The sequence below is a fragment of the Salvia hispanica genome, chromosome 4 (genome assembly GCF_029641045.1).
Source record: "Salvia hispanica isolate PSC_SH4W2 chromosome 4, Shi_PSC_v1, whole genome shotgun sequence".
Lineage (NCBI taxonomy): Eukaryota > Viridiplantae > Streptophyta > Magnoliopsida > Lamiales > Lamiaceae > Salvia > Salvia hispanica.
Genome location: NC_142695.1, coordinates 55655066 through 55677463, shown reverse-complemented (window position 1 = coordinate 55677463; position 22398 = coordinate 55655066). Strand labels below are relative to the sequence as shown.

At 38.4% G+C, this 22398-nt stretch overlaps 3 protein-coding genes and 1 pseudogene across 3 annotated transcripts; 1 reads left to right on the top strand and 3 right to left on the bottom strand.

Annotated features, from left to right (window-relative positions):
• Positions 1-677: 677 nt before the first annotated feature.
• On the bottom strand, positions 678-1725 carry LOC148929525 (putative F-box/LRR-repeat protein 9). The gene is made up of 3 exons (XM_089056897.1): positions 1355-1725; positions 911-1246; positions 678-798 (listed from the first exon to the last, which is right to left on the bottom strand). Exons 1-3 carry the CDS (start codon positions 1723-1725, stop codon positions 678-680), a joined length of 828 nt encoding a protein of 275 aa, XP_088913023.1.
• A 4820-nt stretch (positions 1726-6545) lies between these two features.
• Positions 6546-7633, bottom strand: LOC148929524 (putative F-box/LRR-repeat protein 9). Its single transcript, XM_089056896.1, has 2 exons — positions 7254-7633; positions 6546-7077 (listed from the first exon to the last, which is right to left on the bottom strand). The coding sequence occupies exons 1-2, from the start codon at positions 7631-7633 to the stop codon at positions 6546-6548; spliced, it is 912 nt and encodes a 303-aa protein (XP_088913022.1).
• Positions 7634-11651: 4018 nt separating this feature from the next.
• Positions 11652-12879, top strand: LOC148929523 (putative F-box/LRR-repeat protein 23; annotated as a pseudogene).
• A 4432-nt stretch (positions 12880-17311) lies between these two features.
• On the bottom strand, positions 17312-21113 carry LOC148929522 (E3 ubiquitin-protein ligase ORTHRUS 2-like). The gene is made up of 9 exons (XM_089057673.1): positions 20688-21113; positions 19231-19766; positions 18966-19091; positions 18682-18781; positions 18541-18602; positions 18336-18438; positions 18076-18211; positions 17733-17947; positions 17312-17617 (listed from the first exon to the last, which is right to left on the bottom strand). Exons 1-9 carry the CDS (start codon positions 21111-21113, stop codon positions 17357-17359), a joined length of 1965 nt encoding a protein of 654 aa, XP_088913799.1. The 3' UTR covers positions 17312-17356.
• Positions 21114-22398: the final 1285 nt, after the last annotated feature.

Below are 22398 nucleotides of genomic sequence, written 5' to 3'. Positions count from 1 at the left end.
TTTCTTATCTGGAAGTTAGAAAATCAAATAAGGTTTCTTTTTAAGTTAATTTATTATTTTTCTATGTAGTTTTTCTTATAACTTTTGAAGTTAACTAAATGATATGATTAAATAAATCAAAAAATATACAGACACAATAAATCAATAGCAGTAAGGTTAAGCGCAAGAGTGATTGACTTTATTTGTAAAAGTTACCGTATAAGTATAGAACAAAAACAAATACGGAATTAGTGAATTTTGAATGCCTCTGATTTGATCAAACCAACATTTGCACCCCTAAATAACCACATCCAGCTGTGGATCCGTGCGAGGTCAGCCGACCCCACCAACGGCCCTGGAGTTCTGCCGGAAAACACTCAAAACAACCTAAATTGCTCTTTAGATACAATGAATAATGGCCCCGATCTTTCATTTCATATAGATATGAGATATCAGCACGTGATTCGTTGTGAATGATGACTTTGATCTAAAATTATAAGTATAGCACAATATTGAAGATGATTTTCAAAGTCTATAAATTAACTTTGGTACAAGCTTGTTATAATATGATTGATAAATTAGGTGAATTTGAAGGCCATGAAACTTCAACATTTGCCCCAAGGGACAACCTGCCAAAACTATTCAACAAAAATAGATATATACATAGAATAGAGAACTAGAAATGTAGCCAGTAACAATCAAAATCCCTTGAGATCAAGTGATTCTGAGGTGTGGGCAGCTATTGACAATCGTTTCCAAGGTAAATTAATAATGATTCTAGAATCATAATTCACCAACATGACATAAAAGTGAAAACGACTATAAAAACATATTCATCAAAATCTTTAAAATAAGCACAAATCACAATCACAATCACATTGTCCTAGTGGAGGTTTATAAGCACTACCATCACACGCACTATCATACTCACATTCCCTTTTTTCCCACCAGCCGTGTAGAGACTCGGAGATGGCGCAGATTAGGCATGGTTTTATCAATTGCTACAACTTGTTGTGAATAATACCTAGAGTTGCGAGAGCTATTCGTGATTAATCTGTATTCGGGGTTTGAAATCCAACAGTTGGTGCAAGTGAGTGATTTCAACATTGGGCAAGCCAAGCCAATGGTTTCAAAATCTACTGGACTGAAGTGAAACCCCGCGATAAGGTGCAACTCTTCCAATTGTGGGAGTTTTTTTAGTGCCTCAGTTACTTCAATCTTTGTGACATCAGAGCTTTTGAGTGTAAGGCGTCGAAGCTGACTTGATCTGTTAAAACAACAAATTGAAATACTGAGAACAAAATACAAAATTAAAATCACACAAAAGGTAAAAGCAAACACATCAGATGGAAAAGAATGATTATATGTTTTATACCGCTGAGCAAGGTAGTTTAGGAAGCCATCCATTTCAAAACAGGCAAGCTTTAGCTCGACCAATTGTCCCTCGCTGCGATCCACTGCAAAGCGGCAAATGCTCCAAAATCTGTCAGCTGCGCAATCGCAAAAGCTCCCAAGTTTGTGGGGCCCGCAACGGCAGATGTTCCTGGCCGTGTAACTTCGTTGTATCAGATCGATCACGCGCCACATGGCAGGATTTTTGCAGAGTCTCCACCATGTACTGCACACTAGCTGCGCACCCATTACAATGTCTTCGGTGTCCAACCTTTGCAGGATATTCTCCATCAAATCGTCGGGCAGTTCGGTCCATGGCGGCGATGGTGGTGGAGGCGACGAAGAGGCGGCCATGCTCAAAATCTTCGATTTCTAGGGTTGGGAATGAATTGAAGGAGTTTTTATAATGTTAATTTTCAATATAATCACAGTTACATCTCTACTGATACAGATCAATCACCTTATAGATACGGTTTGGAAGAGATATGATATTAAAATCCACCAATATATCAAAACATGAAATTATCGAAGTAAAATATTAATGGTTAGGCAATGAGCTTGATAAAGACGAAATAGGAAGAGCCTTACCTTACAGTGGTATGGACGACGGGGGCAAAGACGGGGAAGGCCGATGTTTCTGTTGCAACATGCGACGACAACCGAGATTAGTAGCAGCAGGAAATGGCGAACACAGCTGGTTAGGCGTGACAACGGCGGCCTCGTTCCTGCACCACGATCAAACAGCAGCACAGAGGCTGAAGGTGGACATGAAGGTGCGGAGACATGAGGCCGACAACGTGCCGTCGCACACCGGCGCCGATGGAAGAGGAGAGAGAGAGTGAGAAAGGTGGAGCGGTCTCAATTATAGGGCTTACAGTTAGGAATATAAGGTTTTGGACTAAATATAATAGTTAGTGTAAGACTTGTGGATTTAGTTATTTTTTAAGTGGGATGAACATATCATAAAATGGAGTACACAAATAAGTGAGGTAACTTTGTGATAAAATCTGAAACGATGTTCTAACTTCCGAAATAAAATTCAAGGGAAAGTTAGGTTTTATTATAATAACATAATTATGATTTTACTTTCTGTAAAACAATTTCAGACCACCTCTTTAATAAAAATAAGAACAAAATGAGCAAATGCATGCATTTTAAGTAAATATTTTCCTTAATCTAATTAAGTATATGTTATGATTTTCAAAAGGCTATCTCTGCAGAGATCGGAGCAAGAGATTTTAATTAAAGAAAATAAGCAAACGAGGTGGGCTCTCTGTTTAAATATCGACTATGTTATAAGTATGTTTTGATGCGGTGTTATTTGTCATGCCATGTTTATGTTTCCTATGAGGACCTATCTGAAGTGGCTCTGCCATGTATGTTTAATCGAATTCGGGTCCCAATAGGGCTGCAAACCCTACACGGACTAGTGTACACCTATGTAGATCGGGCGCCATCCTTCGAGTTGGCCGGTCTAGTGACTTGGAATGTGGCCACATTTCATGTCATGTATGTTCAGATATGGTATGATGAGGATGGATGTTTATGGATGATGGGTTGCGCAGCCATATTTTTCAGAATGAAATATTTTAGTGTACTCGGGCCTTTTAAAGCTAAAATCCCGGGGTCACTAAATGGTGGCATGATAAATATCTCTATGTAAATATATTTTGGCATGTGTTCACTGAGTATTTTTATACTCAGCCCTGCATATATTTCTAAATGTGCAGGTTGAGCAGTGATGATGGGGAATGCTGAGCAGAGTTTATGATTTTCTTTATATTTTAAGTAGAGGCTCTCAGAGGTGCATGTCTCCATACATGTGACCGTGTTCATTCCGCTGCATATTGTTTTTCGATACTCTGATAATTATTTATTGAAAAGTAAGATTTCCACTCAAGTTCTGGTGATTAAGAATTAATTTGAAATTGGTTGCCATTTAATTCTAATTGAATATTCAGTCATTGTTTATCCCCTTTCTGTTCCCCTCTTCTTATTTCCCACCCCTAGTCACGGTTTCCCGACTTTGCTATCCCTAGCAAAGTGCGGTCGTGACACAAAAAATAAACAGACACAATAAATCAATAGCAGTAAGGTTAGGATAGTGCAAAGCGCAAGAGTGATTGACTTTATTTGTAAAAGTTACCGTATAAGTATAGAACAAAAACAAATACGGAATTAGTGAATTTTGAATGCCTCTGATTTGATCAAACCAACATTTGCACCCCTAAATAACCACATCCAGCTGTGGATCCATCCATGTGAGGTCAGCCGACCCCACAAACGGCCCTAGAGTTCTGCCGGAAAACACTCAAAACATCCTAAATTGCTCTTTAGATACAATGAATAATAGCCCCCATCTTTTATTTCATATAGATATGATATATCAGCACATGATTCGTTGAGAATGATGACTTTGGTCTATAATTATAAGTATAACACAACAATGAAGATGATTTTCAAAGTCTATAAATTAACTTTGGTACAAGCTTGTTATAATATGATTGATAAATTAGGTGAATTTGAAGGCCATGAAACTTCAACATTTGCCCCAAGGGACAACCTGCCAAAACTATTCAACAAAAATAGATATATACATAGAATAGAGAACTAGAAATGTAGCCAGTAACAATCAAAATCCCTGGAGATCAAGTGATTCTGAGGTGTGGGCAGCCATTGACAATCGTTTCCAAGGTAAATTAATAATGATTGTAGAATCATAGTTCACCAACCTGACATAAAAGTGAAAACGACTATAAAAACATATTCATCAAAATCTTTAAAACAAGCACAAATCACAATCACATTGTTCTAGTGGAGGTTTATAAGTACTACCATCACACTCACTATCATATTCACATTCCCTTTTCTCCCACCAGCCGTGTAGAGACTCGGAGATGGCGCAGATTAGGCATGGTTTTATCAATTTCTACAACTTGTTGTGAATAATACCTAGAGTTGCTAGAGCTATTCGTGATTAATCTATATTCGGGGTTTGAAATCCAACGGTTGGTGCATGTGAGTGATTTCAATATTGGGCAAGCCAAGCCAATGGTTTCAAAATCTTTTGGACTGAAGTGAAACCCCGCGATAAGGTGCAACTCTTCCAATTGTGGGAGTTTTTTTAGTGCCTCAGTCACATCAGTCTTTGTTACATCATAGCTTTTGAGTGTAAGGCGTCGAAGCTGACTTGATCTGTTAAATAACAAATTAAAATACTTAGAACAAAATATAAAACTAAAATCACAATAAAAGGTAAAGCAAACACATCAGATGGAAAAGAATGATTATATATTATATACCGCTGAGCAAGGTAGTTTAGGAAGCCATCCATTTCAAAACAGGCAAGCTTTAGCTCGACCAATTGTCCCTCGCTGCGATCCACTGCAAAGCGGCAAATGCTTCAAAATCTGTCAGCTGCGCAATCGCAAAAGCTCCCAAGTTTGTGGGGCCCGCAACGGCAGATGTTCCTGGCCGTGTAACTTCGTTGTATCAGATCGATCACGCGCCACATGGCAGGATTTTTGCAGAGTCTCCACCATGTACTGCACACTAGCTGCGCACCCATTACAATGTCTTCCGTGTCCAACCTTTGCAGGATATTCTCCATCAAATCGTCGGGCAGTTCGGTCCATGGCGGCGATGGTGGTGGAGGCGACGAAGAGGCGGCCATGCTCAAAATCTTCGATTTCTAGGGTTGGGAATGAATTGAAGGAGTTTTTATGATGTAATTAACTTTCAATATAATCACAATTACATCTCTACTGATACAGATCAATCACCTTATAGATATGGTTTGGAAGAGATATGATATGGAAGATATAATATAATCGTCTTTCTTTCTCTTTTACTATGTTTTTTCAATATATTCATTCTTGTTTTTATATTTAAATATTATAAAACTGTCTTATTCTGATTTCTGACGACATTTTTCATTATTTGATATTGTATAAATGTAAGAACTATGAATGATCTCCAGATACATGATCTAATTTTCACTTTGATTTTGTGTATTCTTTTGCTCTAATTTTCGCTGATAAGGATAATTATACGCACAAAAAGAAATATCGTTTTGACCACAACGATCCCACTTGTTCACAATTGCGTTGTATGGATATTTTAAAATGCAATTGTTCTAGGATGAGAAAAATATTGAATTAAGGTGACTATTTTTCAATCCACGGCTTTTGTAAATAGCTGGAATAACAAACTCCAAATAGGAATAACAATGAGATGTGAATAGCTGGAAAAACAAACAAAGTAGCATCATCCTTCACCAACCTAACTTAAAAGTGAACCATCAAAATCTAAGCTTTTTCAAGACAAATATTAAAAATCTTCAATCCTAATAAAAACCAGGATCATATTAAAAAGAGAAGCAGGCTTGCAAGAAATAGAAGGCATCAAAAGACTCAGAATTGGGAATAAGATAAGTACTTTATTTGGTCACAACATCTTTTGACTAGATCCCCTTGTAGATCAAGACCAGAGCATTCCTGAAGATGAAGTGATTCTAGGTTGGGGCAGCCATCGAGAATCGCTTCCAGTCCCTTGTTTCCAATCCAATATGAAAAAAGTCCGAGACGGCGCAAGTTAGGCATGTTTTTTCCAATGGCTACCGCATGCTCTGTAAATTCCAATTAACCACCCCAAATGTTGCAATAAGTAAATGATTTCAACATAGGGTAAGAGATGCCAATGCTTTCAAAATCTTTTGGATTGAGACTTGGCAACATCGTAAGATGCCATAGTCAAAACACTATTGTCTATTATACGATACACATCAACTACAAGGCATCGTAGCTGACTTTTGCCGATATCGTAAATATCAACACATTTTTTAAATGATTTTCAAGTCCCTGAAATTAACTTATAATGATTTTCACAATCTAAGATGCCAGTGCAAATTAACTATTAGTAGAAATATTTTAAGGTATGTGATTGACTAATTTTGTGAATATAAAGGTCAAGCAACTCCACATTTTACCCCATCAAAACAAGAGAAGAGAATAAAACGAAGCTCTAAATATTGCAAAATTAAACATTTGAAAAAACAAAGTAGAATCATCGTTAACCAACCTAATTATGAACGCTTGAAATCTCAGGTTTCAAGACTACAAATATTAATACTAATAACCACCAAAATCTAGTTACACCTCCCAGAATCTAGCGAGTCATTGTTCTCCAACTCTATCTTCGAAAATTTTAAAATCAAATTTAAAATTCTGAAAAAGCCAACCAAAATATTTGTCACTGTCTAGAGACTTAGAATGCAGCCTCAGTTCTTTTATTTGCTCAGAACATCTTTTGCCTAGATCCCCTTGTAAATCAAGACCAGAGCATCCACTAAGATCAAGTGACTCAAGGTGGGGGCATCCATTGAGAATCGCTTCCAGTCCCTTATTCTCAATATGATGTTCAGAGAGTCGGAGATGTCGCAGATTAGGCATGGCTTTTTCAATTGCTACAACTTGCCATGTCATGTCTTCGACTACACCGGCCTCCCAATAGTTGCAAAAGTTGCTATATGTAAAAGATCTCAACATGGGGCAAGAGATGCCAATGGTTTCACAATCTTTGGGATTGAGATCTGTTGACGTGATAAGATGCAATTCTTCCAATAGTGGAAGTTTTTTTATTACCTTAGTCAAAGCAGATGGTTTAATCTCAAAGTATGCAAGTGTCAAGCTTCGGAGTTGACTAGATCTGACAATGAATGAGAAAAAATATTGTTAACATATTCAATTAACAAGATAAAACACAAGTGTTATGACTCATGAGCAAGAAAATATTGTGTTAGAACAAATTAAATTACAAAAGATTAAGTAACACCTAAGTAGAGATTTATGTATAGTGCATTGTAGCAAATGAAAGAATTTTACCGATCGGCTGCGTAGTTTAGCAACCCATGCCCATCAAAATAGGAAAGTTTTAGCTCAACCAATTGTCCCCGGCTATGATCCACTGCGCAACGGCAAAAGCCATCAAATTTGTTGACTTGGCGGCAACGCTTATTGTCCAAATGAATAACGCGCCACATGGCAGGATTCTTGCAGACTCTCCACCATGTACTACACACTAGCTGCGCACTCTCCAGTCTCTCTTCAGCACCCAGCCTTTGTAGTATATTTGTCGTTAAATCCTCGGGCAGTTCGGTCCATGGAGGTAATGTTGGAGGCTGGGCTGAGGATGAAGAGGTGGCTGTCGGTATTGGAGGTTTAGTTTGGATCATCGGCTTGTCGGATTCAGATTTCGTTCCCATGCTCACTATCTCCGGATTTTTCAGGTGTATATATAGGGGTGAGTGATTTTTCGTCGATTCAAGTGCTCATAAAGACACGACCCTTCGTGTTCTAAATTAGAATAAAAATCAATATTAAATCTCTAGTTATTGGAAGCATTAATCAATATTAAATCACTCAAATTAACATTATTAATTAATTAAACCATCGATTCTTTTAAAGTTAAAAAAAAAAGAAGAAACACTAAAGTTAGAGCATCTCCAATAGCGGCTAGCCCACCGGCTAGCCGATTCGCGTCGCTAGGCGGTCGGCTAGTCGAACAATTGGAAACGGCAAGTCGCGAATCGGCGTGCGCTCGCCGATTTGAGGGCGTTGGCCGATGCGCTGGCCGCATTGTGGTGTGCCGATAAGCTAGCGATCGGCCAGCGCTCATTTTTCATTTTTTTTGTTTAATTTTGAAAACCTATATATACGCGATTTTAGTGTCATTTTCATTTGCACCACTTGTTTTAACGAGTTTTCTCTCTCTCTAAATTTCTGTATAAGAGCAACATCGAGCGATGGACAACAACAACGAGTCCAGTCTAGCGACAAGCGGATCTCAGACTCCCATGGTACGCGTGGGATCTGGATGGGGCCAGATGGGTGGGCAGATGGGCCCAGGGTTTAACGTCCCTTGGCAACAGTTGATGGGGATGATGGCGGGATCGCAGGGGGGATGCAGGGAGGGATGTCGTGGGGGTTGCCGGGCGGCGGGCAGGAAACGCCAGGGTGGGGAGGTATGCCCCAGATGCAGCAGCAGATGATGCAACAGATGATGGGAATGATATCGGTATGGCAGGGAGGGATGCAGTCCGGTATGCAGGGGGGATGCAGGGGTCTCTGGGGGAGGGGGGGACACGGTCTATCGTCCCTCTCTTGATTTTTTGACGGCTTCGTCTCACACGTCTACCCAAGTGGAAACGCAGTTCACTGGCGATGACCTTTTGTCATTGCATGAGATTGGGATCGATATCGGGGAGCCAGACACTCCCGTTCCAGCTGGTCGGGCCGCGCCGAAGAAGAAGAAGACCAAGGGGAAGGGCAAGGTGGTCGGCGAGTCGTCGCAGCCCGCTGTTCACGACACCCCCACGCGGAGGAAGTGGACGGAGGATGAGTACGTCGGCATGGCCAAGGCGTGGTTGTCGATTTGCGACGATCCGCTGGGTGAGCAACCAGCGGATCGTCAATATGTGGGCTAAGATTAGAGCAGCCTATAAGAGGAACTGCCCGCACGAAAATGACTACAGCGAGGAGGAGTGGCGGAAGGGGTGGGAATGCATCAGGGCCGCGGTCGTCCGATTTTCAGGGTTGTACGCCAACGCCTTCCGCATGCTGACTAGTGGGCAAGACTTAGGAGGACGCCCGGAGGATAGCGGAGAGTCAGTTCTCCTTGTCGGGGATTTATAAGGAGTTCAACTTCTGGGAATGCTATCTGCTGCTGAAGGACTCCAAGAAGTTCCGGGCGGGGTGCGAGGCTGGGTTGCCAAAGAAGCAGAGGCTGAACTATTCCGGTGATTACCGCGGCAGCGGCGGTGGATCCCACGACCTCCCCCCGGATGCTGAGGAATTTCCGTCCCTTCCATCCTTTACTCGTTGCCCTCGCCCGACTGGCCAAAAGCGGGCGCAACGGGCAGCGAGGGGATCCTCCCCACTATCACCCCAGGAGGTCATCTCGGCACCCCCACCCCCACGCACGTATACCTTATTCTCGCGTGCAAAAACGGAGGAACGGATGTACAAGGTCTTCCAAGAGTGGAGGGCCGCAACTGACCCCATGGAGAAGAGGTTTCTTCAATCGATGCTCGAGAACATGCAGGTGGATTTGGATGCCACGAGGGCACTGGTGGGGGGCTCAGACGCGGGCTCAGATACCCCGGGTGGCGGCGGCGAGGACGGCGGCGGCGACGATGAGGAGTAGAGAGCGACGGGGCTCATGTGTGGAAGCCTTTTTTTTTTAAATCATGTATTTTTTTTTTCTATGTGCCTTTTTATTTTTAATGAAATGAATAAATTTTTCCTTATATGCCTCGTAATTTTAATTCCGTAATTTATCGTAAATTCAATTCCATAAATGTAGTTGTTTTTTAATTATTTTTATTGCAGCTAGCCTGTGGCTAGCCTAAGACTAGCCTATTTGCTTAAAATGCTAATGTGACAGGTGGATTTTTAGTGCTGATGACGTGGTAAGGAGAGAGAGTGGCTAGCCTGTGGCTAGCCTATTGCTATTGGAGATGCTCTTAATAATTTGATTCTCTCTGTATGCATTGCAAAGGCGAATATCATGGCAGCCCTATAATTAACAAAAAAGCAAAGCTTTTCAGCAATGCCGCCGCCTCCTCAGCCGCGCCAGCATCACCGCCATGGCTCGAACTGCCCGATTATTTGACCGAGAATATCCTGCAAAGGTTGCCCGTTTGAGAGATACTGACGAGTGCGCAGCTAGTGTGTACTACATGGTGGAGAGTGATAAAAAATTCCCACGATATGGCGCGTTATTCACTTGGATTGGCGAGATTGGAATGACGAACAATTCGCTAGCGTATGCTATAACAAGATATATACTACTCCCTCTGTCCCACGTTACTTGAGTCACTTCTTTTCCGCACTCGTTTTGAAAAAATAATAATAAATAGTTAAAGTGATGATAAAATAAAGTAAGAAAGAGAATAATATACTTAAGAGTCTTAACTAAATTATTTTCTTTCTTACTTTACTTTATCTCCACTTTAACTATTTATTATTATTTTTTCAAAACGAGTGCGAAAAAGAAGTGACTCAAGTAACGTGGTACGGAGGGAGTAGTACTCAAGAATTAAATGCATATTCAGCAAATTTAATCTAACGAGAATAATTGATATAAACATTCTGTGATGATCTTAAAAAGTATTCTACCTACTAATAAAATTAAGCTTTTCACAAGTAGAGCAAAATTGTTTGACTATACATACTATAAAATTTTGATAAAGCTATTAATTACTCCATATTACAATACCAATAAAAAAGTAATTTAAAATACAATATTTTAAAATATATATTACATTATTTACAAGTCATTCAACAAATAACATCCTTTTAAACTATAACTTTAAACTATAACTTTAAAAGGTCATTGATTAAATTTAACACCTTTGCTTAAAAGTGATTTGACGTAAAAATTATTGAATAAATATAGCACATCTCTAAAATATAATTTGATAACAAATAAATTAGAATAATATTGCATAAATATTTGAAAATGATCTTTAACAGACATTGGTTAAATATTGCAACAATGATTTGACAAGAAATAAGGAGTTACTAAGTACTCTTGTGAGCAAATATTGAAAAAAATGATCATAAAATAATGGCACGGCTGAGAATCAAACTCAGCACCCGAGTGCAAGCATGATCTCAAAATCAGAGCACTTGCCAACTGCGCTATCAATACTTTTGATGAATGTATCTGAATATATGTATTATAGGTAAAACTAGAATGGCGCCCCCACCGTAGCTCCGCCAAATGATTTGTACTCTCTCCGTCCACGAATAAGAGTCACGCTCACTTTTTTGCACATATTTTGTAAAAATGATAATAAATAGTTAAAGTGGAGAAATGATAAAGTAAGACAAAGAATAATGTAGATAAGAGTCTTGTCTACATTATTCTCCATCTTACTATATTATTTCTCTACTTTAACTATTTATTATCATTTTTACAAAACAAGTGCAAAAAAGTAAACGGGACTCTTATTCGTGGACGGAGGGAGTATATCTTAATTTTAACATCTTTTTAATTGCCTCATTAGTTTAAATTTATAGAATACTACTATTATGTAGAAGTATAATTTAAAAGCCAAATTTTTTTTATTAAAACTAATGGCCATTATAAATAAATTATGGATTTTGCATTTCTATTTCTTACAAAATGCGACCAAATACTAGTATAAGCGGTTTAGGAGAAATTGAGCGCTTATTAAAATACAATCAAACCATCTTCCCCAAATCAACACTCACGCGATGAAGCCACGAAACCCTAAAAAATGGAAGAAATTGAAAAGGGGATCTTCACCGCCGTGGATCGAGCTACCGGAGCATCTGACGGCAGATATTCTGCAAAGGCTGTATCCGGAGGAGATAATTGACAGTGTGCAGTGCGTGTGCAAGACCTGGTGGAGAGTCTGCAACAATCCAGCCACGTGGCGCTCTATTGATTTGCACTATCGACGTCCCGCCGCCCGCGATTTCGGCAACATCTGTCTCTGCACACATGACTACGTTTGCCGTTGTTGGGAGAACAAATTCGCGTTCCTTGTCAGTCGCGCAGTTGATCTAAGCCAGGGACAACTCCTCAACCTCAACCTCTAAGTGCCTTAATTAATTGAGTTTTCTTTCATTTTTTGTGTTGTTCTTTGCGCTTCAACCTTACTGAATTTTGATTTCCAGTAGTCTCTAATATGCTCTATATATGTTCTACTTTTTCCACAGGTCATCTCAGCTTCAAAGCCTTAAACTTTTACAGTGTGGTGTTGATTATGATACAAGTGAGTTGATTGTAGCCATTAAAAAACTGCCACAATTGGAAGAGCTGCACCTTGTGACGACTCCATTTCTCATATCCGATGATTTTGAAACCATTGGGATCGCTTGCCCAATGTTGAAATCGTTTTCATATCATAACTGTTTGAGCAAAGTTTCATCAGCATGTTTTGATTTTTCAGAGCATGCTGAAGCAATTGGAAAAACCATGCCTAATTTGCGCCATCTCTGACTTTGTGAACATCGGATGGGATATAAGGGACTGGAAGCGATTCTCGAGGGTTGCCCCCACCTAAAATCACTTGATCTTCGGCTATGCTCCGCATTTAAAAGAGTCTCTGATTCTGGCCAAAGAAGTTCTGCTCGGGCAAGAAAAGATCTGTGGCTCCATACCGACTCTATCGGTTTAATGGATTGGATAGAGAAACGGAAGGATACCTATGATATTGATTCTGAAAATGTTCATCATTCCTATTGGTGTGATGATATTGAAGGAGGGTATTATTAGTTTTCTTGTAAAGGTTTTGATGGATATTACTATATCTAGTCTTGAAGGTTGTAATGAGATTTTGTTGGAGGTTTCATTATATCTCCCATTTTGCTTGGTATGTAGTGAGATATCAAAGAACCCCTTTTTGTCTTTTATTAGTATCAATGTACAGCTTATGACGCTGCCATCATTTTGAGCCTACCTAACTCCTTTAGTTATACAATGACTTTAATATATCTTGATGATTTTGCTTTTGTTATTGTCTATTTTTCTATTTTCAAACACCTATTGGAATGACTTCTTTGTCTATAGATAGTGTATACTCCCTTCTGATCATATATTCTTATAATTAATTGATTTTTTCGAGTTTCAGTAGGTGTTAGATTTTGTTTCGAATTTCATCCCTAGTAACGTCTCAAAACAATGTTGAGCCAAATCAATGGTGGTTAACTTCAAAATTTTTTAGTAATAACCAAAATTAAATCTTCAAAGCATTGAATAAACTCATCTTATCTATGACCCCAAAAGAGCATTTCACATATCACTATACAAGAGATGAAATCATTCAATCCTCTATTATTAATTAATTTAAATTCATTGAGTACAATTAAATTTGACTATTTCAATTTTCAATAAATTCATATCATCAAACCCACACCCGAACGTTGGAAGGAATCGCCTACAATATTTCCTATTAACATCTCCTAATACACTATTTATATAAAGTGAACAAGTGGATCCTATTTGAAAAAATAAAACTCTTTCCCCACACTACATCTCTCCTCCACCCTCTCTACTTAAATAAAATACTAGTTTTAGTAATTTATTTAGAAATTGAATTACTTGAAATATTTAAAGAAATAGAGTTTATAATTACAAAAATATATATATATATATATATATATATATATATAGGGTTATGATCAATTGAGATTATTTAGGCTAATTGAGAAATGAGATGCAATATCAGTCACTCATTTTTATTAAATGAGTGGTCCAGATTTTGCCACACAAAAAATATTATTAGATTAATTTATTATGAAAGGGCAGAATGGTAATTTCATATTCTAATTAGAGTCCAGCCGCTGAATCTATCCACGAGCCCTAATTCCTTGCACATTTTGAATCTATTGTAAAATGCATAAATTTTCCCCAAATTCCCAATCGAATTGCTGCAGAATTTCGATCGTCGCCGTCTTCTGCCCTTCCAATCGGAGCTCCGCCGTGATTTGTTTGATCAATTTCATTCAGCCATCGAAATCGGTGTCGATGGTAAGGACGAAGGCGCTGTTGGCGATTGGCTGCACTGACTGCACGACCTTCCTGCCGGTGACGCCGGGGAGGAACTCCTTGTCCTTCGCCGTCAGGTACTTGCCGGAGCAGCTCCGCAGCCGCACCACGCCCTCCACGAACTCCACTGCCCAAATCGCGGCCGCGGAATCCCATCGGAAATCCCCAGCTTCCGCCGCTCTCTGATAAAATCTCACACGATGGCGTGGATCGTCCCGATCGCGCGGCGCAGCCTCCTCTCGCTGCTGATGTTGAAAAACCTCTTCGCCTTCCACACAATCGGAGAAGTCGCCATCGCCCTCTCCGCCGAGAGCTTCGACGCTAGATCGAAGAAGACAATGGAGTGATATGAAGTCGCCATCGCCCTCTCAATTGCGGTGATTATTTCAATCTGTTTCGATGTTGTTTAGCTTTGATATCTTTGTTGCTATTCTGTGCTGTTGTTTGGTGTGTTACTGCAATTGCTTTGACGTGATATGAAGTAAAATGAGTTAAATTAACTGCAATTCATCACTAGTTAATTGATGAGGAAATTATTGAATCTCGCTTTGGCAAAGGAGTTAATTAATAGAGTATATTATTGATGAATATAACTGATTTACGTAGGTGAGGTAAGAGAAGCGTGTGATATGGTAGGATTTGAAGTTGTTACTGTTCGAATTATCGATTGCCTTTTTAATTCAAAATTTGTGAATTTATTTGTTAATTTTGTGGATTCAATTTCTCTAAAATCGAAAGCAAATTACAATTAATTTGTGAAATATATGGATGCAGCTTTTAATTCGATTGTATTGCTTGATTTTTTTAGTTGTGTAGATAAGGTGTTTGTGATATTGCCTAAAATATTATTGTTGACATAAATTAATATAAGTTGTTGACATGAAGATGTTTATTTTTGACATAAATTATATAGCTCGTTGACATAATAATGTTTGTTGTTGACATGAATTATATAGGTCGTTGGCATAAATTTTAAGAAAAATGTTGTTGACATAAATTATATGTAAAACATTGTTGTTGACATGAATTATATGTAAAACGTTGTTGTTGACATAAATAAAATAGGTCGTTGACATGAAAATATTTGTTATTGACATTAATAATTTGTAAAATGTTGTTGTTGACATAATAGTTGACATAAATAACGTTTGTTGTTGACATCGTAGTTTACATGAATAATTTGTAAAATGTTGTTGTTGACATAATAGTTGACATAAATAATGTTTGTTGTTGACATCGTAGTTTACATGAATAATGTTTGCTGTTGACATCGTAGTTGACATGAATAATGTTTGCTGTTGACATCGTAGTTGATATGTGAATTATAAGTGTTATTTTTTAGTTGTTGACATTGGATATTCTCGGTATTGTTATGTCAATTGTAAGTGTTATTTTTTAGTTGTTGACATTTTAATACGAGTTGTTGACATTCGATATTTTTGGTATTGATATGTGAATTGTAAGTGTTATTTGTTAGTTATTGACATTTTAATATGAGTTGTTGACATTGGATATTCTCGGTATTGATATGTGAATTATAAGTATTATTTTTTAGTTGTTGACATTGAATATTCTCGGTATTGATATGTCAATTGTAAGTGTTATTTTTTAGTTGTTGACATTTTAATACGAGTTGTTGACATTCGATATTTTTGGTATTGATATGTGAATAGTAAGTGTTATTTGTTAGTTGTTGACATTTTAATAAGAGTTGTTGACATTCGATATTCTCGGTATTGATATGTGAATAGTAAGTGTTATTTGTTAGTTGTTGACATTTTAATACGAGTTGTTGACATTCGATATTCTCGGTATTGATATGTGAATAGTAAGTGTTATTTTTTAGTTGTTGACATTTTAAAACGTGTTGTTGACATTCGATATTCTCGGTATTGATATGTGAATTGTAAGTGTTATTTGTTAGTTGTTGACATTTTAATACGAGTTGTTGACATTCGATATTCTCGGTATTGATATGTGAATTATAAGTGTTATTTTATTGAATGTTGATTGTTGAAGATTCGAAGATTTGAAGATTTGAATGTTGAAGATTTCAATGTTGAAGATTTGAAGATTTGAATGTTGAAGATTTGAAGATTTGAATGTTCAAGATTTGAAGATTTGAATGTTGAAGAGATTTGAACATTTGAATGTTGAAGGTTTGAAGATTTGAAGATATGAATGTTGAAGATTTGAACATTTGAATGTTGAAGATTTGAAGATTTGAAGATTTGAATGTTCAAGAGATTTGAAGATTCGAAGATTTGAACATTTGAATGTTGAAGATTTGAAGATTTGAATGTTGAAGATTTGAAGATATGAAGATTTGAAGATTTGAATGTTGAAGCTAGAGTTCTAGAGAGGATTTTAGAAAATAATTTCAAACACAATTTAATGAAAAGACAATTATACCCCCTTGTTGACATAATGTGGTATTTGTTGACATTTTGTTAATCTTGTGGATTAGTGGCCCATATTGCATCTCATTTCTCATTTTAGCTAAATAATCTCAACCTAACAAGATATATAGGGTAGTGATAAAATGCAAACTTATATATTGTACAAACTCAAAACTCTTCAACACAACTTCAATACAGTTTCAATACAATATCAACACAGTATAAAATTTCAAGATTTTAATGTCAACACAGTATCAACACAATATCAACACAACATCAATCATGACTGCCGTTGAAATTCTATTGACATTTTCCTGTTGATGCTTTTTTGTGATCTGTTGACATTTTTCAATGGTCCAGATCAAAGTTTTGAGTTTTACCATATTTAGAGTTTTCATTTGATCACATCCCTATATATATATATATAGAGAGAGAGAGAGAGAGTCTCATTATCCACAAATCCACTCTTAAAGACCGAACCATCGAACCCTACCAAATTAGGGCTTATAGATCTAGTTTTTTATGGATAAGATACATAAATTTATAAATTATTTTCGCCTTCATCACGAGCGTATTTTAATTCATCTGAAGGTAAATAAGTCATACTAACATGTTACGAAGATTTAACTTCGTTCCAGAATATATTATTTCATTCTAGTGGGTTTTTACCTCATTCCAGTAGGTTTTTACTTCATTCCAGTACGTAAATGTGGTTTCGCCTTCGCGTGCCGTTCTTTCACTCTACAATATCTATCACCAACGCCATGTCGCTAATATTGGCTTAATAAACACATGGAATAATGTAATAAATTATTGGAATGAAGTATGTGTATAAGCAGTTGAAGTCTTACTGGAACGAAGTAAAAATGTTATCCAATGAAGTAATAACATTCCTGAATGAAGTAATAAACTCACTTGAATAAATTGCATTTTTAAATGTTAATCAAGCAAAAACCCACGTCAATAAATTTGAATGAAACATCACGGGCCTCCCATGCGAGTTCGCATCATGCTATCTCATCGTCATTTGACGCATCTGGTTCTCCGGCTTGGGCAGCATCGTTTCTAAGCTTCCTTCGCTTAGAAACACTAACAGCATCTTCATCTATGCTGTCAGCATCTGCTCTCACTTCCATTTCTGAGCCCAATTCTTCAGCATTCTCGCTCGAATTCAAGCTTTGGGCATCCTCGTTTTCCTTAGCCTTGGAGCTCTCCTCCTCCAACTGTTTCTGCAGCGTTTCAATCACGTTCATCAACTCTCTGTTGACCTGTGCACATAATCATATTCAAGTTGAATCGTTAGCACGGCCATTTCATGTCACATCTAACATCCAAGACCAAGAACATACAGCCAGATGAAAATCCAAAATATAATGCATTTACCTGAGGATTTTGAAGGAAGTCAGAAATGTCTTGTGTGCAAGAAGGGCACTTCATAACAGTTTTCTGTGCACGAAGCGTCCTCCCTCCCGTTTTTCGCTCTTTCATGTGAGATTGGCCAGCAAAGGCGCCCTCTAAGCACGCCTTGCAGAAATTATGCGCGCAGGGAGTAGTGAGTGGCTGAACCATCACTTTCCGACAGATGAGGCAGCCAAATTCTGCATTACGGTTATCAAAAGCATTAAAATACAAAACAAATTGAGAATTGAAGCAAAAAAACGATGCTTCATGAGAATGTCCGCAATTGATAATCAAAGCAGTGTTTGAATAGGAAAGGGAAAATTACCTTTCAGAAGCTTTTGTTTAACTGATCCAGTCCCGCTTCGGTTTTTCCTCTTGGTGATCTTTACTTTATCACCATCAACAAGCATTTTTTGACTGGGTGGTTGAGGTCTTGTCCATGTCCAGATGCCCTTCTGCTCCTATACGGAAAATTTTAGACGGATGAGTCTCAAACTAATTTTATCCTAAGAATGCTAGACGTAAAGTCATGCAAACCTCAAGAAACAATCACCAATGCAACACAAGTTAGTCTAAGTCTCTTACATCGAAATCCCAGGCAGGACTCTTTTTCCTTTCGGTAATGTCCTTGGCTTGGTTCAGCTCGGGAATTGAAGGTAGAGGCCTCGGACGATCTCCTTGGGTGTCACTACAAGCCAAAAGTACATAGAGTTTAAGCATATATCATGAAATACAGATAGTAGACGACTAAGTAGAAAGGCCATTGCAAGACTAATATACAGCAACTCACATGGTCCATGGTGCTGGATCATTATCACAACGCACAAATAGATAACGGCAGACCACAAATCCCTGTAAAAATTCAAAACGAATATCATGAGAGGATACAAATAAAAATCGCAGGTGAGATTTTTATTTGGCAGATATTTACTTGTTGCCCCGCCTTGCGCCAGCACTTTTCTATCCTGTAAATCCCGTCATAACGCACACCCGTCTCTGGTGCATAAGAAGATCGCTTTTCTTTGTGGGACCTGCAACAATAAAATGAATTATGACAAAACAATACATAGAAAAGTATTGGAGTTTTTGTAAGACAGTTTAATTTCAAGAAAACTCAACAAGTTAAAGAAAGTGTCGTCGTCTAATTCAAGCACTAAACAGCACTAGTTTGCACAGAGTTACTAACAACAAAATTAAGAATTAATTTTAGCTTACCTCACAACCCGTACAGGATAGCCCTCGCGACAACTAACTCTTAGAGCCTCATTGGAACTTTTGAAGCTCTGGTCAAAGGACTGTTTCTTGTTCGTCCTTTTATTTCCAGTAAGATCACGCCCACCACTGTAACCGTTATAAAGTTAGTATTGGCGCAGACTATGCACATCCCGTTTTGCATTAAGTTCAAACAGATTTCATTGCTAACAAGATAATATCATCTTAATCTTAAGTAATAATGCCAAATAGAAGCAGCATTTAATACCTTCCCGTGTAGAGAAACCATTCTCCATGATCCTCGTCGTCCTCATAACCACCCGAGAGTGCAACCGACTGGGCCCCATGATTAGCTTGACCCCCAATACCTGCAACATGGGGAAAGTGAGCACCCCACTGCCTGCATTCCATCCTGTCTTCCCAAGTTTCTCCAACTGTCACACCTAAGCCCCTTGTCGGGTCGTACTCCGGTGTGATTGGACCAAGAAAATCTGAGGGAATCGTCACAAAAATCTTCCCACTGCATGCGTTGGCCTTTCCAGTTCTTTTCGCACGCTCTGTGGTAAATGCTTTGTCGGGGCGATCTTGGTTGTGGATGAAGTGGGATACTATCGCAGGGCCTCCCGAGCAGTTTGACTGGGCAGCTTTAGCCATTCGGATTGCCATAACAATGGCAGAGTTTATACGAGGCTCCTTAGCCATCTTGACCGGGATCATCTTCCGACAAATAGCACAGGTCTTCATGCGCTGTTGCCCTGTCCATTTTTGGAAGCATTTCAAGCAGAAGTTGTGACCACACGGCGTCTAAAAACAGAATCAAGAGTACAATGATGAGTTTAGAAGCTTTATTATAATCAAACTTATTTAACTAAGGATCCATTCAGTACACAGAATTAGAATTAAAATTTTATGAAATTGAATGTGTTGGATTCAATTCCAAATTCTTCATTCGGTAAAAGGTGATGTAATAGATACAAAGTGTGTGTGCAGTGTTTGTAGAGTGTGCTGTGTGTGTAGTGTGTAGTGTGTGCACTTTGGAATGAAGGGTGGAATGGAATGAGGGTGGAATGGAATGAAGGGTGGAATGGAATGAAGATAGGAATGAAATGTCAATTTCCTTGGATTTCCTTTGCATTTTCATCCATTCACTCATTCATTCCATCACACCAAGCAAATGAATAGAATGGAAGTAGGAATCACATTCCATTCCACCATTCCATTCCATCATACCAAGCATGCCCAAAGTGTGTGTGCAGTGTTTGTAGAGTGTGCTGTGTGTGTGTGTAGTGTGTAGTGTGTGCACTTTGTGTTTGCAGTGTGTGCGTGTGTGTGAATTTGTCCAATTTTATCACTATTTGAATCTCCAATTATTGTGGAATTGAGAGGAATTGAAATATGTAATTTAATTCCAAATCCAAATATATATTGGTAACAAACATTGGATTTGGAATTGAAGACCCAATTCCATTTCCAAAAGCGTACATAAATTAAAATCAAACATAGGAAATCATCAAAGAATGCATTTGTATCTAATCTTTAAATGTTCTTCCATTTTATATTAACACAAAGCCATTTATAGCATACCCAATCAAAAATGACGTCCAAGTGAAATCACCAAAAACACACCCCATTCAAATCAAAAATCATTTTCGGCCATCAAAAAACTCAGATCCTTCGAAAAAAAACTAAATCAGCCACAGAAATCAAAATTCGAAAAAATGGTACCGAAACAGGTCGATCTAGAAGCTGCATGCAAATGGAGCAGTTGAATTGATCCCCCAAAATCCCCAAAACACCTCCAGCGCCGTTACCCTCCGTCTCTTCGCCTTCCTTCGCCCCTCCGAGCAGCTCCTGGCGCCGCTTCGCCTTCTCCAGGTCTGTGAGCGACGCATCGGCTTCGATCGCGCGGATCTTGTCCACCAGGCCGCCTCCGGAGACGGCTGGCACGGCGCAGGATGAGAGATCGGAGCAGTCGGGGCACTCCCATTCCGCCGTGTCCGCTAGGGTTTGTGGCCGGGCGGATGTGAGGCAGCACGACACGTGCCACGGCGTCACGCACGTCTTGCACGAGAGGATCTCCGCCTCCACAGGCTTCTGCTTGCAGACCATGCACACGCCGTCGCCGTCGCACGGGAGCTGGTTTGAAGACATGATTTCCGATGGTTTGATTGAGATTTGAGGGTTGCTTGTTGAGTAATGAAGACAGGTGTGAATATACAGAGAGAGAGAAAGTGATGAATAATAGTGTGAATTTGGTTGTTGGATTCTCAAATTTATAGAAGAGGAATTTGGGGCTTTGGCGCGGACTTGAAAACGGGACTTTTTTAAGGAAACTTTTTGAATTTTTTTCAATTTCTTTAAATTTCCCTCTTGCTTCCAAGATTCATTTTCTAATTAAGCACTAGTAGGTAGTACTACATAATTCCATTGATTCAATAGTGAATTTATCGAAAAAAATGCTATGATTTTTATAAATTCTTGTACCGAAATAAAATCACCTAATTATAGTATACTCCCTCCCCTCTGTCGTAGAAAAGATGTCACACTAATGTGATCGAGTATGACTGAAGACATTATGATATCATGCTTTACGTCGCGAAACTTCACAATTATTAGCTCTCACAAATATTCTTTACGTACATGCATCTAACGAAGTGTCGTTGTTAGTTGTTGTCATGAGACCTCATGTCGTCGTGTTGCTAGTGGTTGGTGTCTTCCCTTTTGTCTTTTGTTTAGTTGTTTTTATGTATTCGTTAATTAATGTATTGGATTATATGATTATCCATTTTTAATAGTACATTTTTGATGTGTATGTGTCGTCTATTCAAGTGTCGTCGCCTTTAGCATGAGATCCCATGTTGTCGCACTGCATGGGGTTGGCGTCTTCTAACTCACCTTACGCTTAACTGTCTTTTTATCCATTAATTAATACACATGTCGGTATGATTATACATGTGTTGAAGTATATGATCGAGTACAATCTATGACATTATGATATCATTTTTACGTCGAGACAACTAATATTTACAATGCTCTGTTTACAGTCAATAGCTACTAAAAACTTCTTACATAGTCGTATGTGTTGAGTTTATTAAACTCAATTGCTTCAAGATTAAGAAAATTGATGAAGTAGGTGCATCACCACCTCATCTTAGTTGATGAAATCTTGTGAAGTTTTCATGGCTAAAAGGAAGCCACAATTGCATTACGTGTAAGGCGGTGGAGTATGTGGTCATTATATGATATCTTCCTAATTAAACTAATTAGGACACGTAGCATGCATGTGTTAGCTATATATCAACTTTAGTTACTTATAAATAGTAGTACTTGCTTCATTGTATAATGAGAGAAAAAAAGAAATGTAGTGAATGAGATTTAGAGAGAATGAGCCGTAGCTCATAGTAGAGAGAAAGGAAGAGTGAGTGTTTGTAAGAGC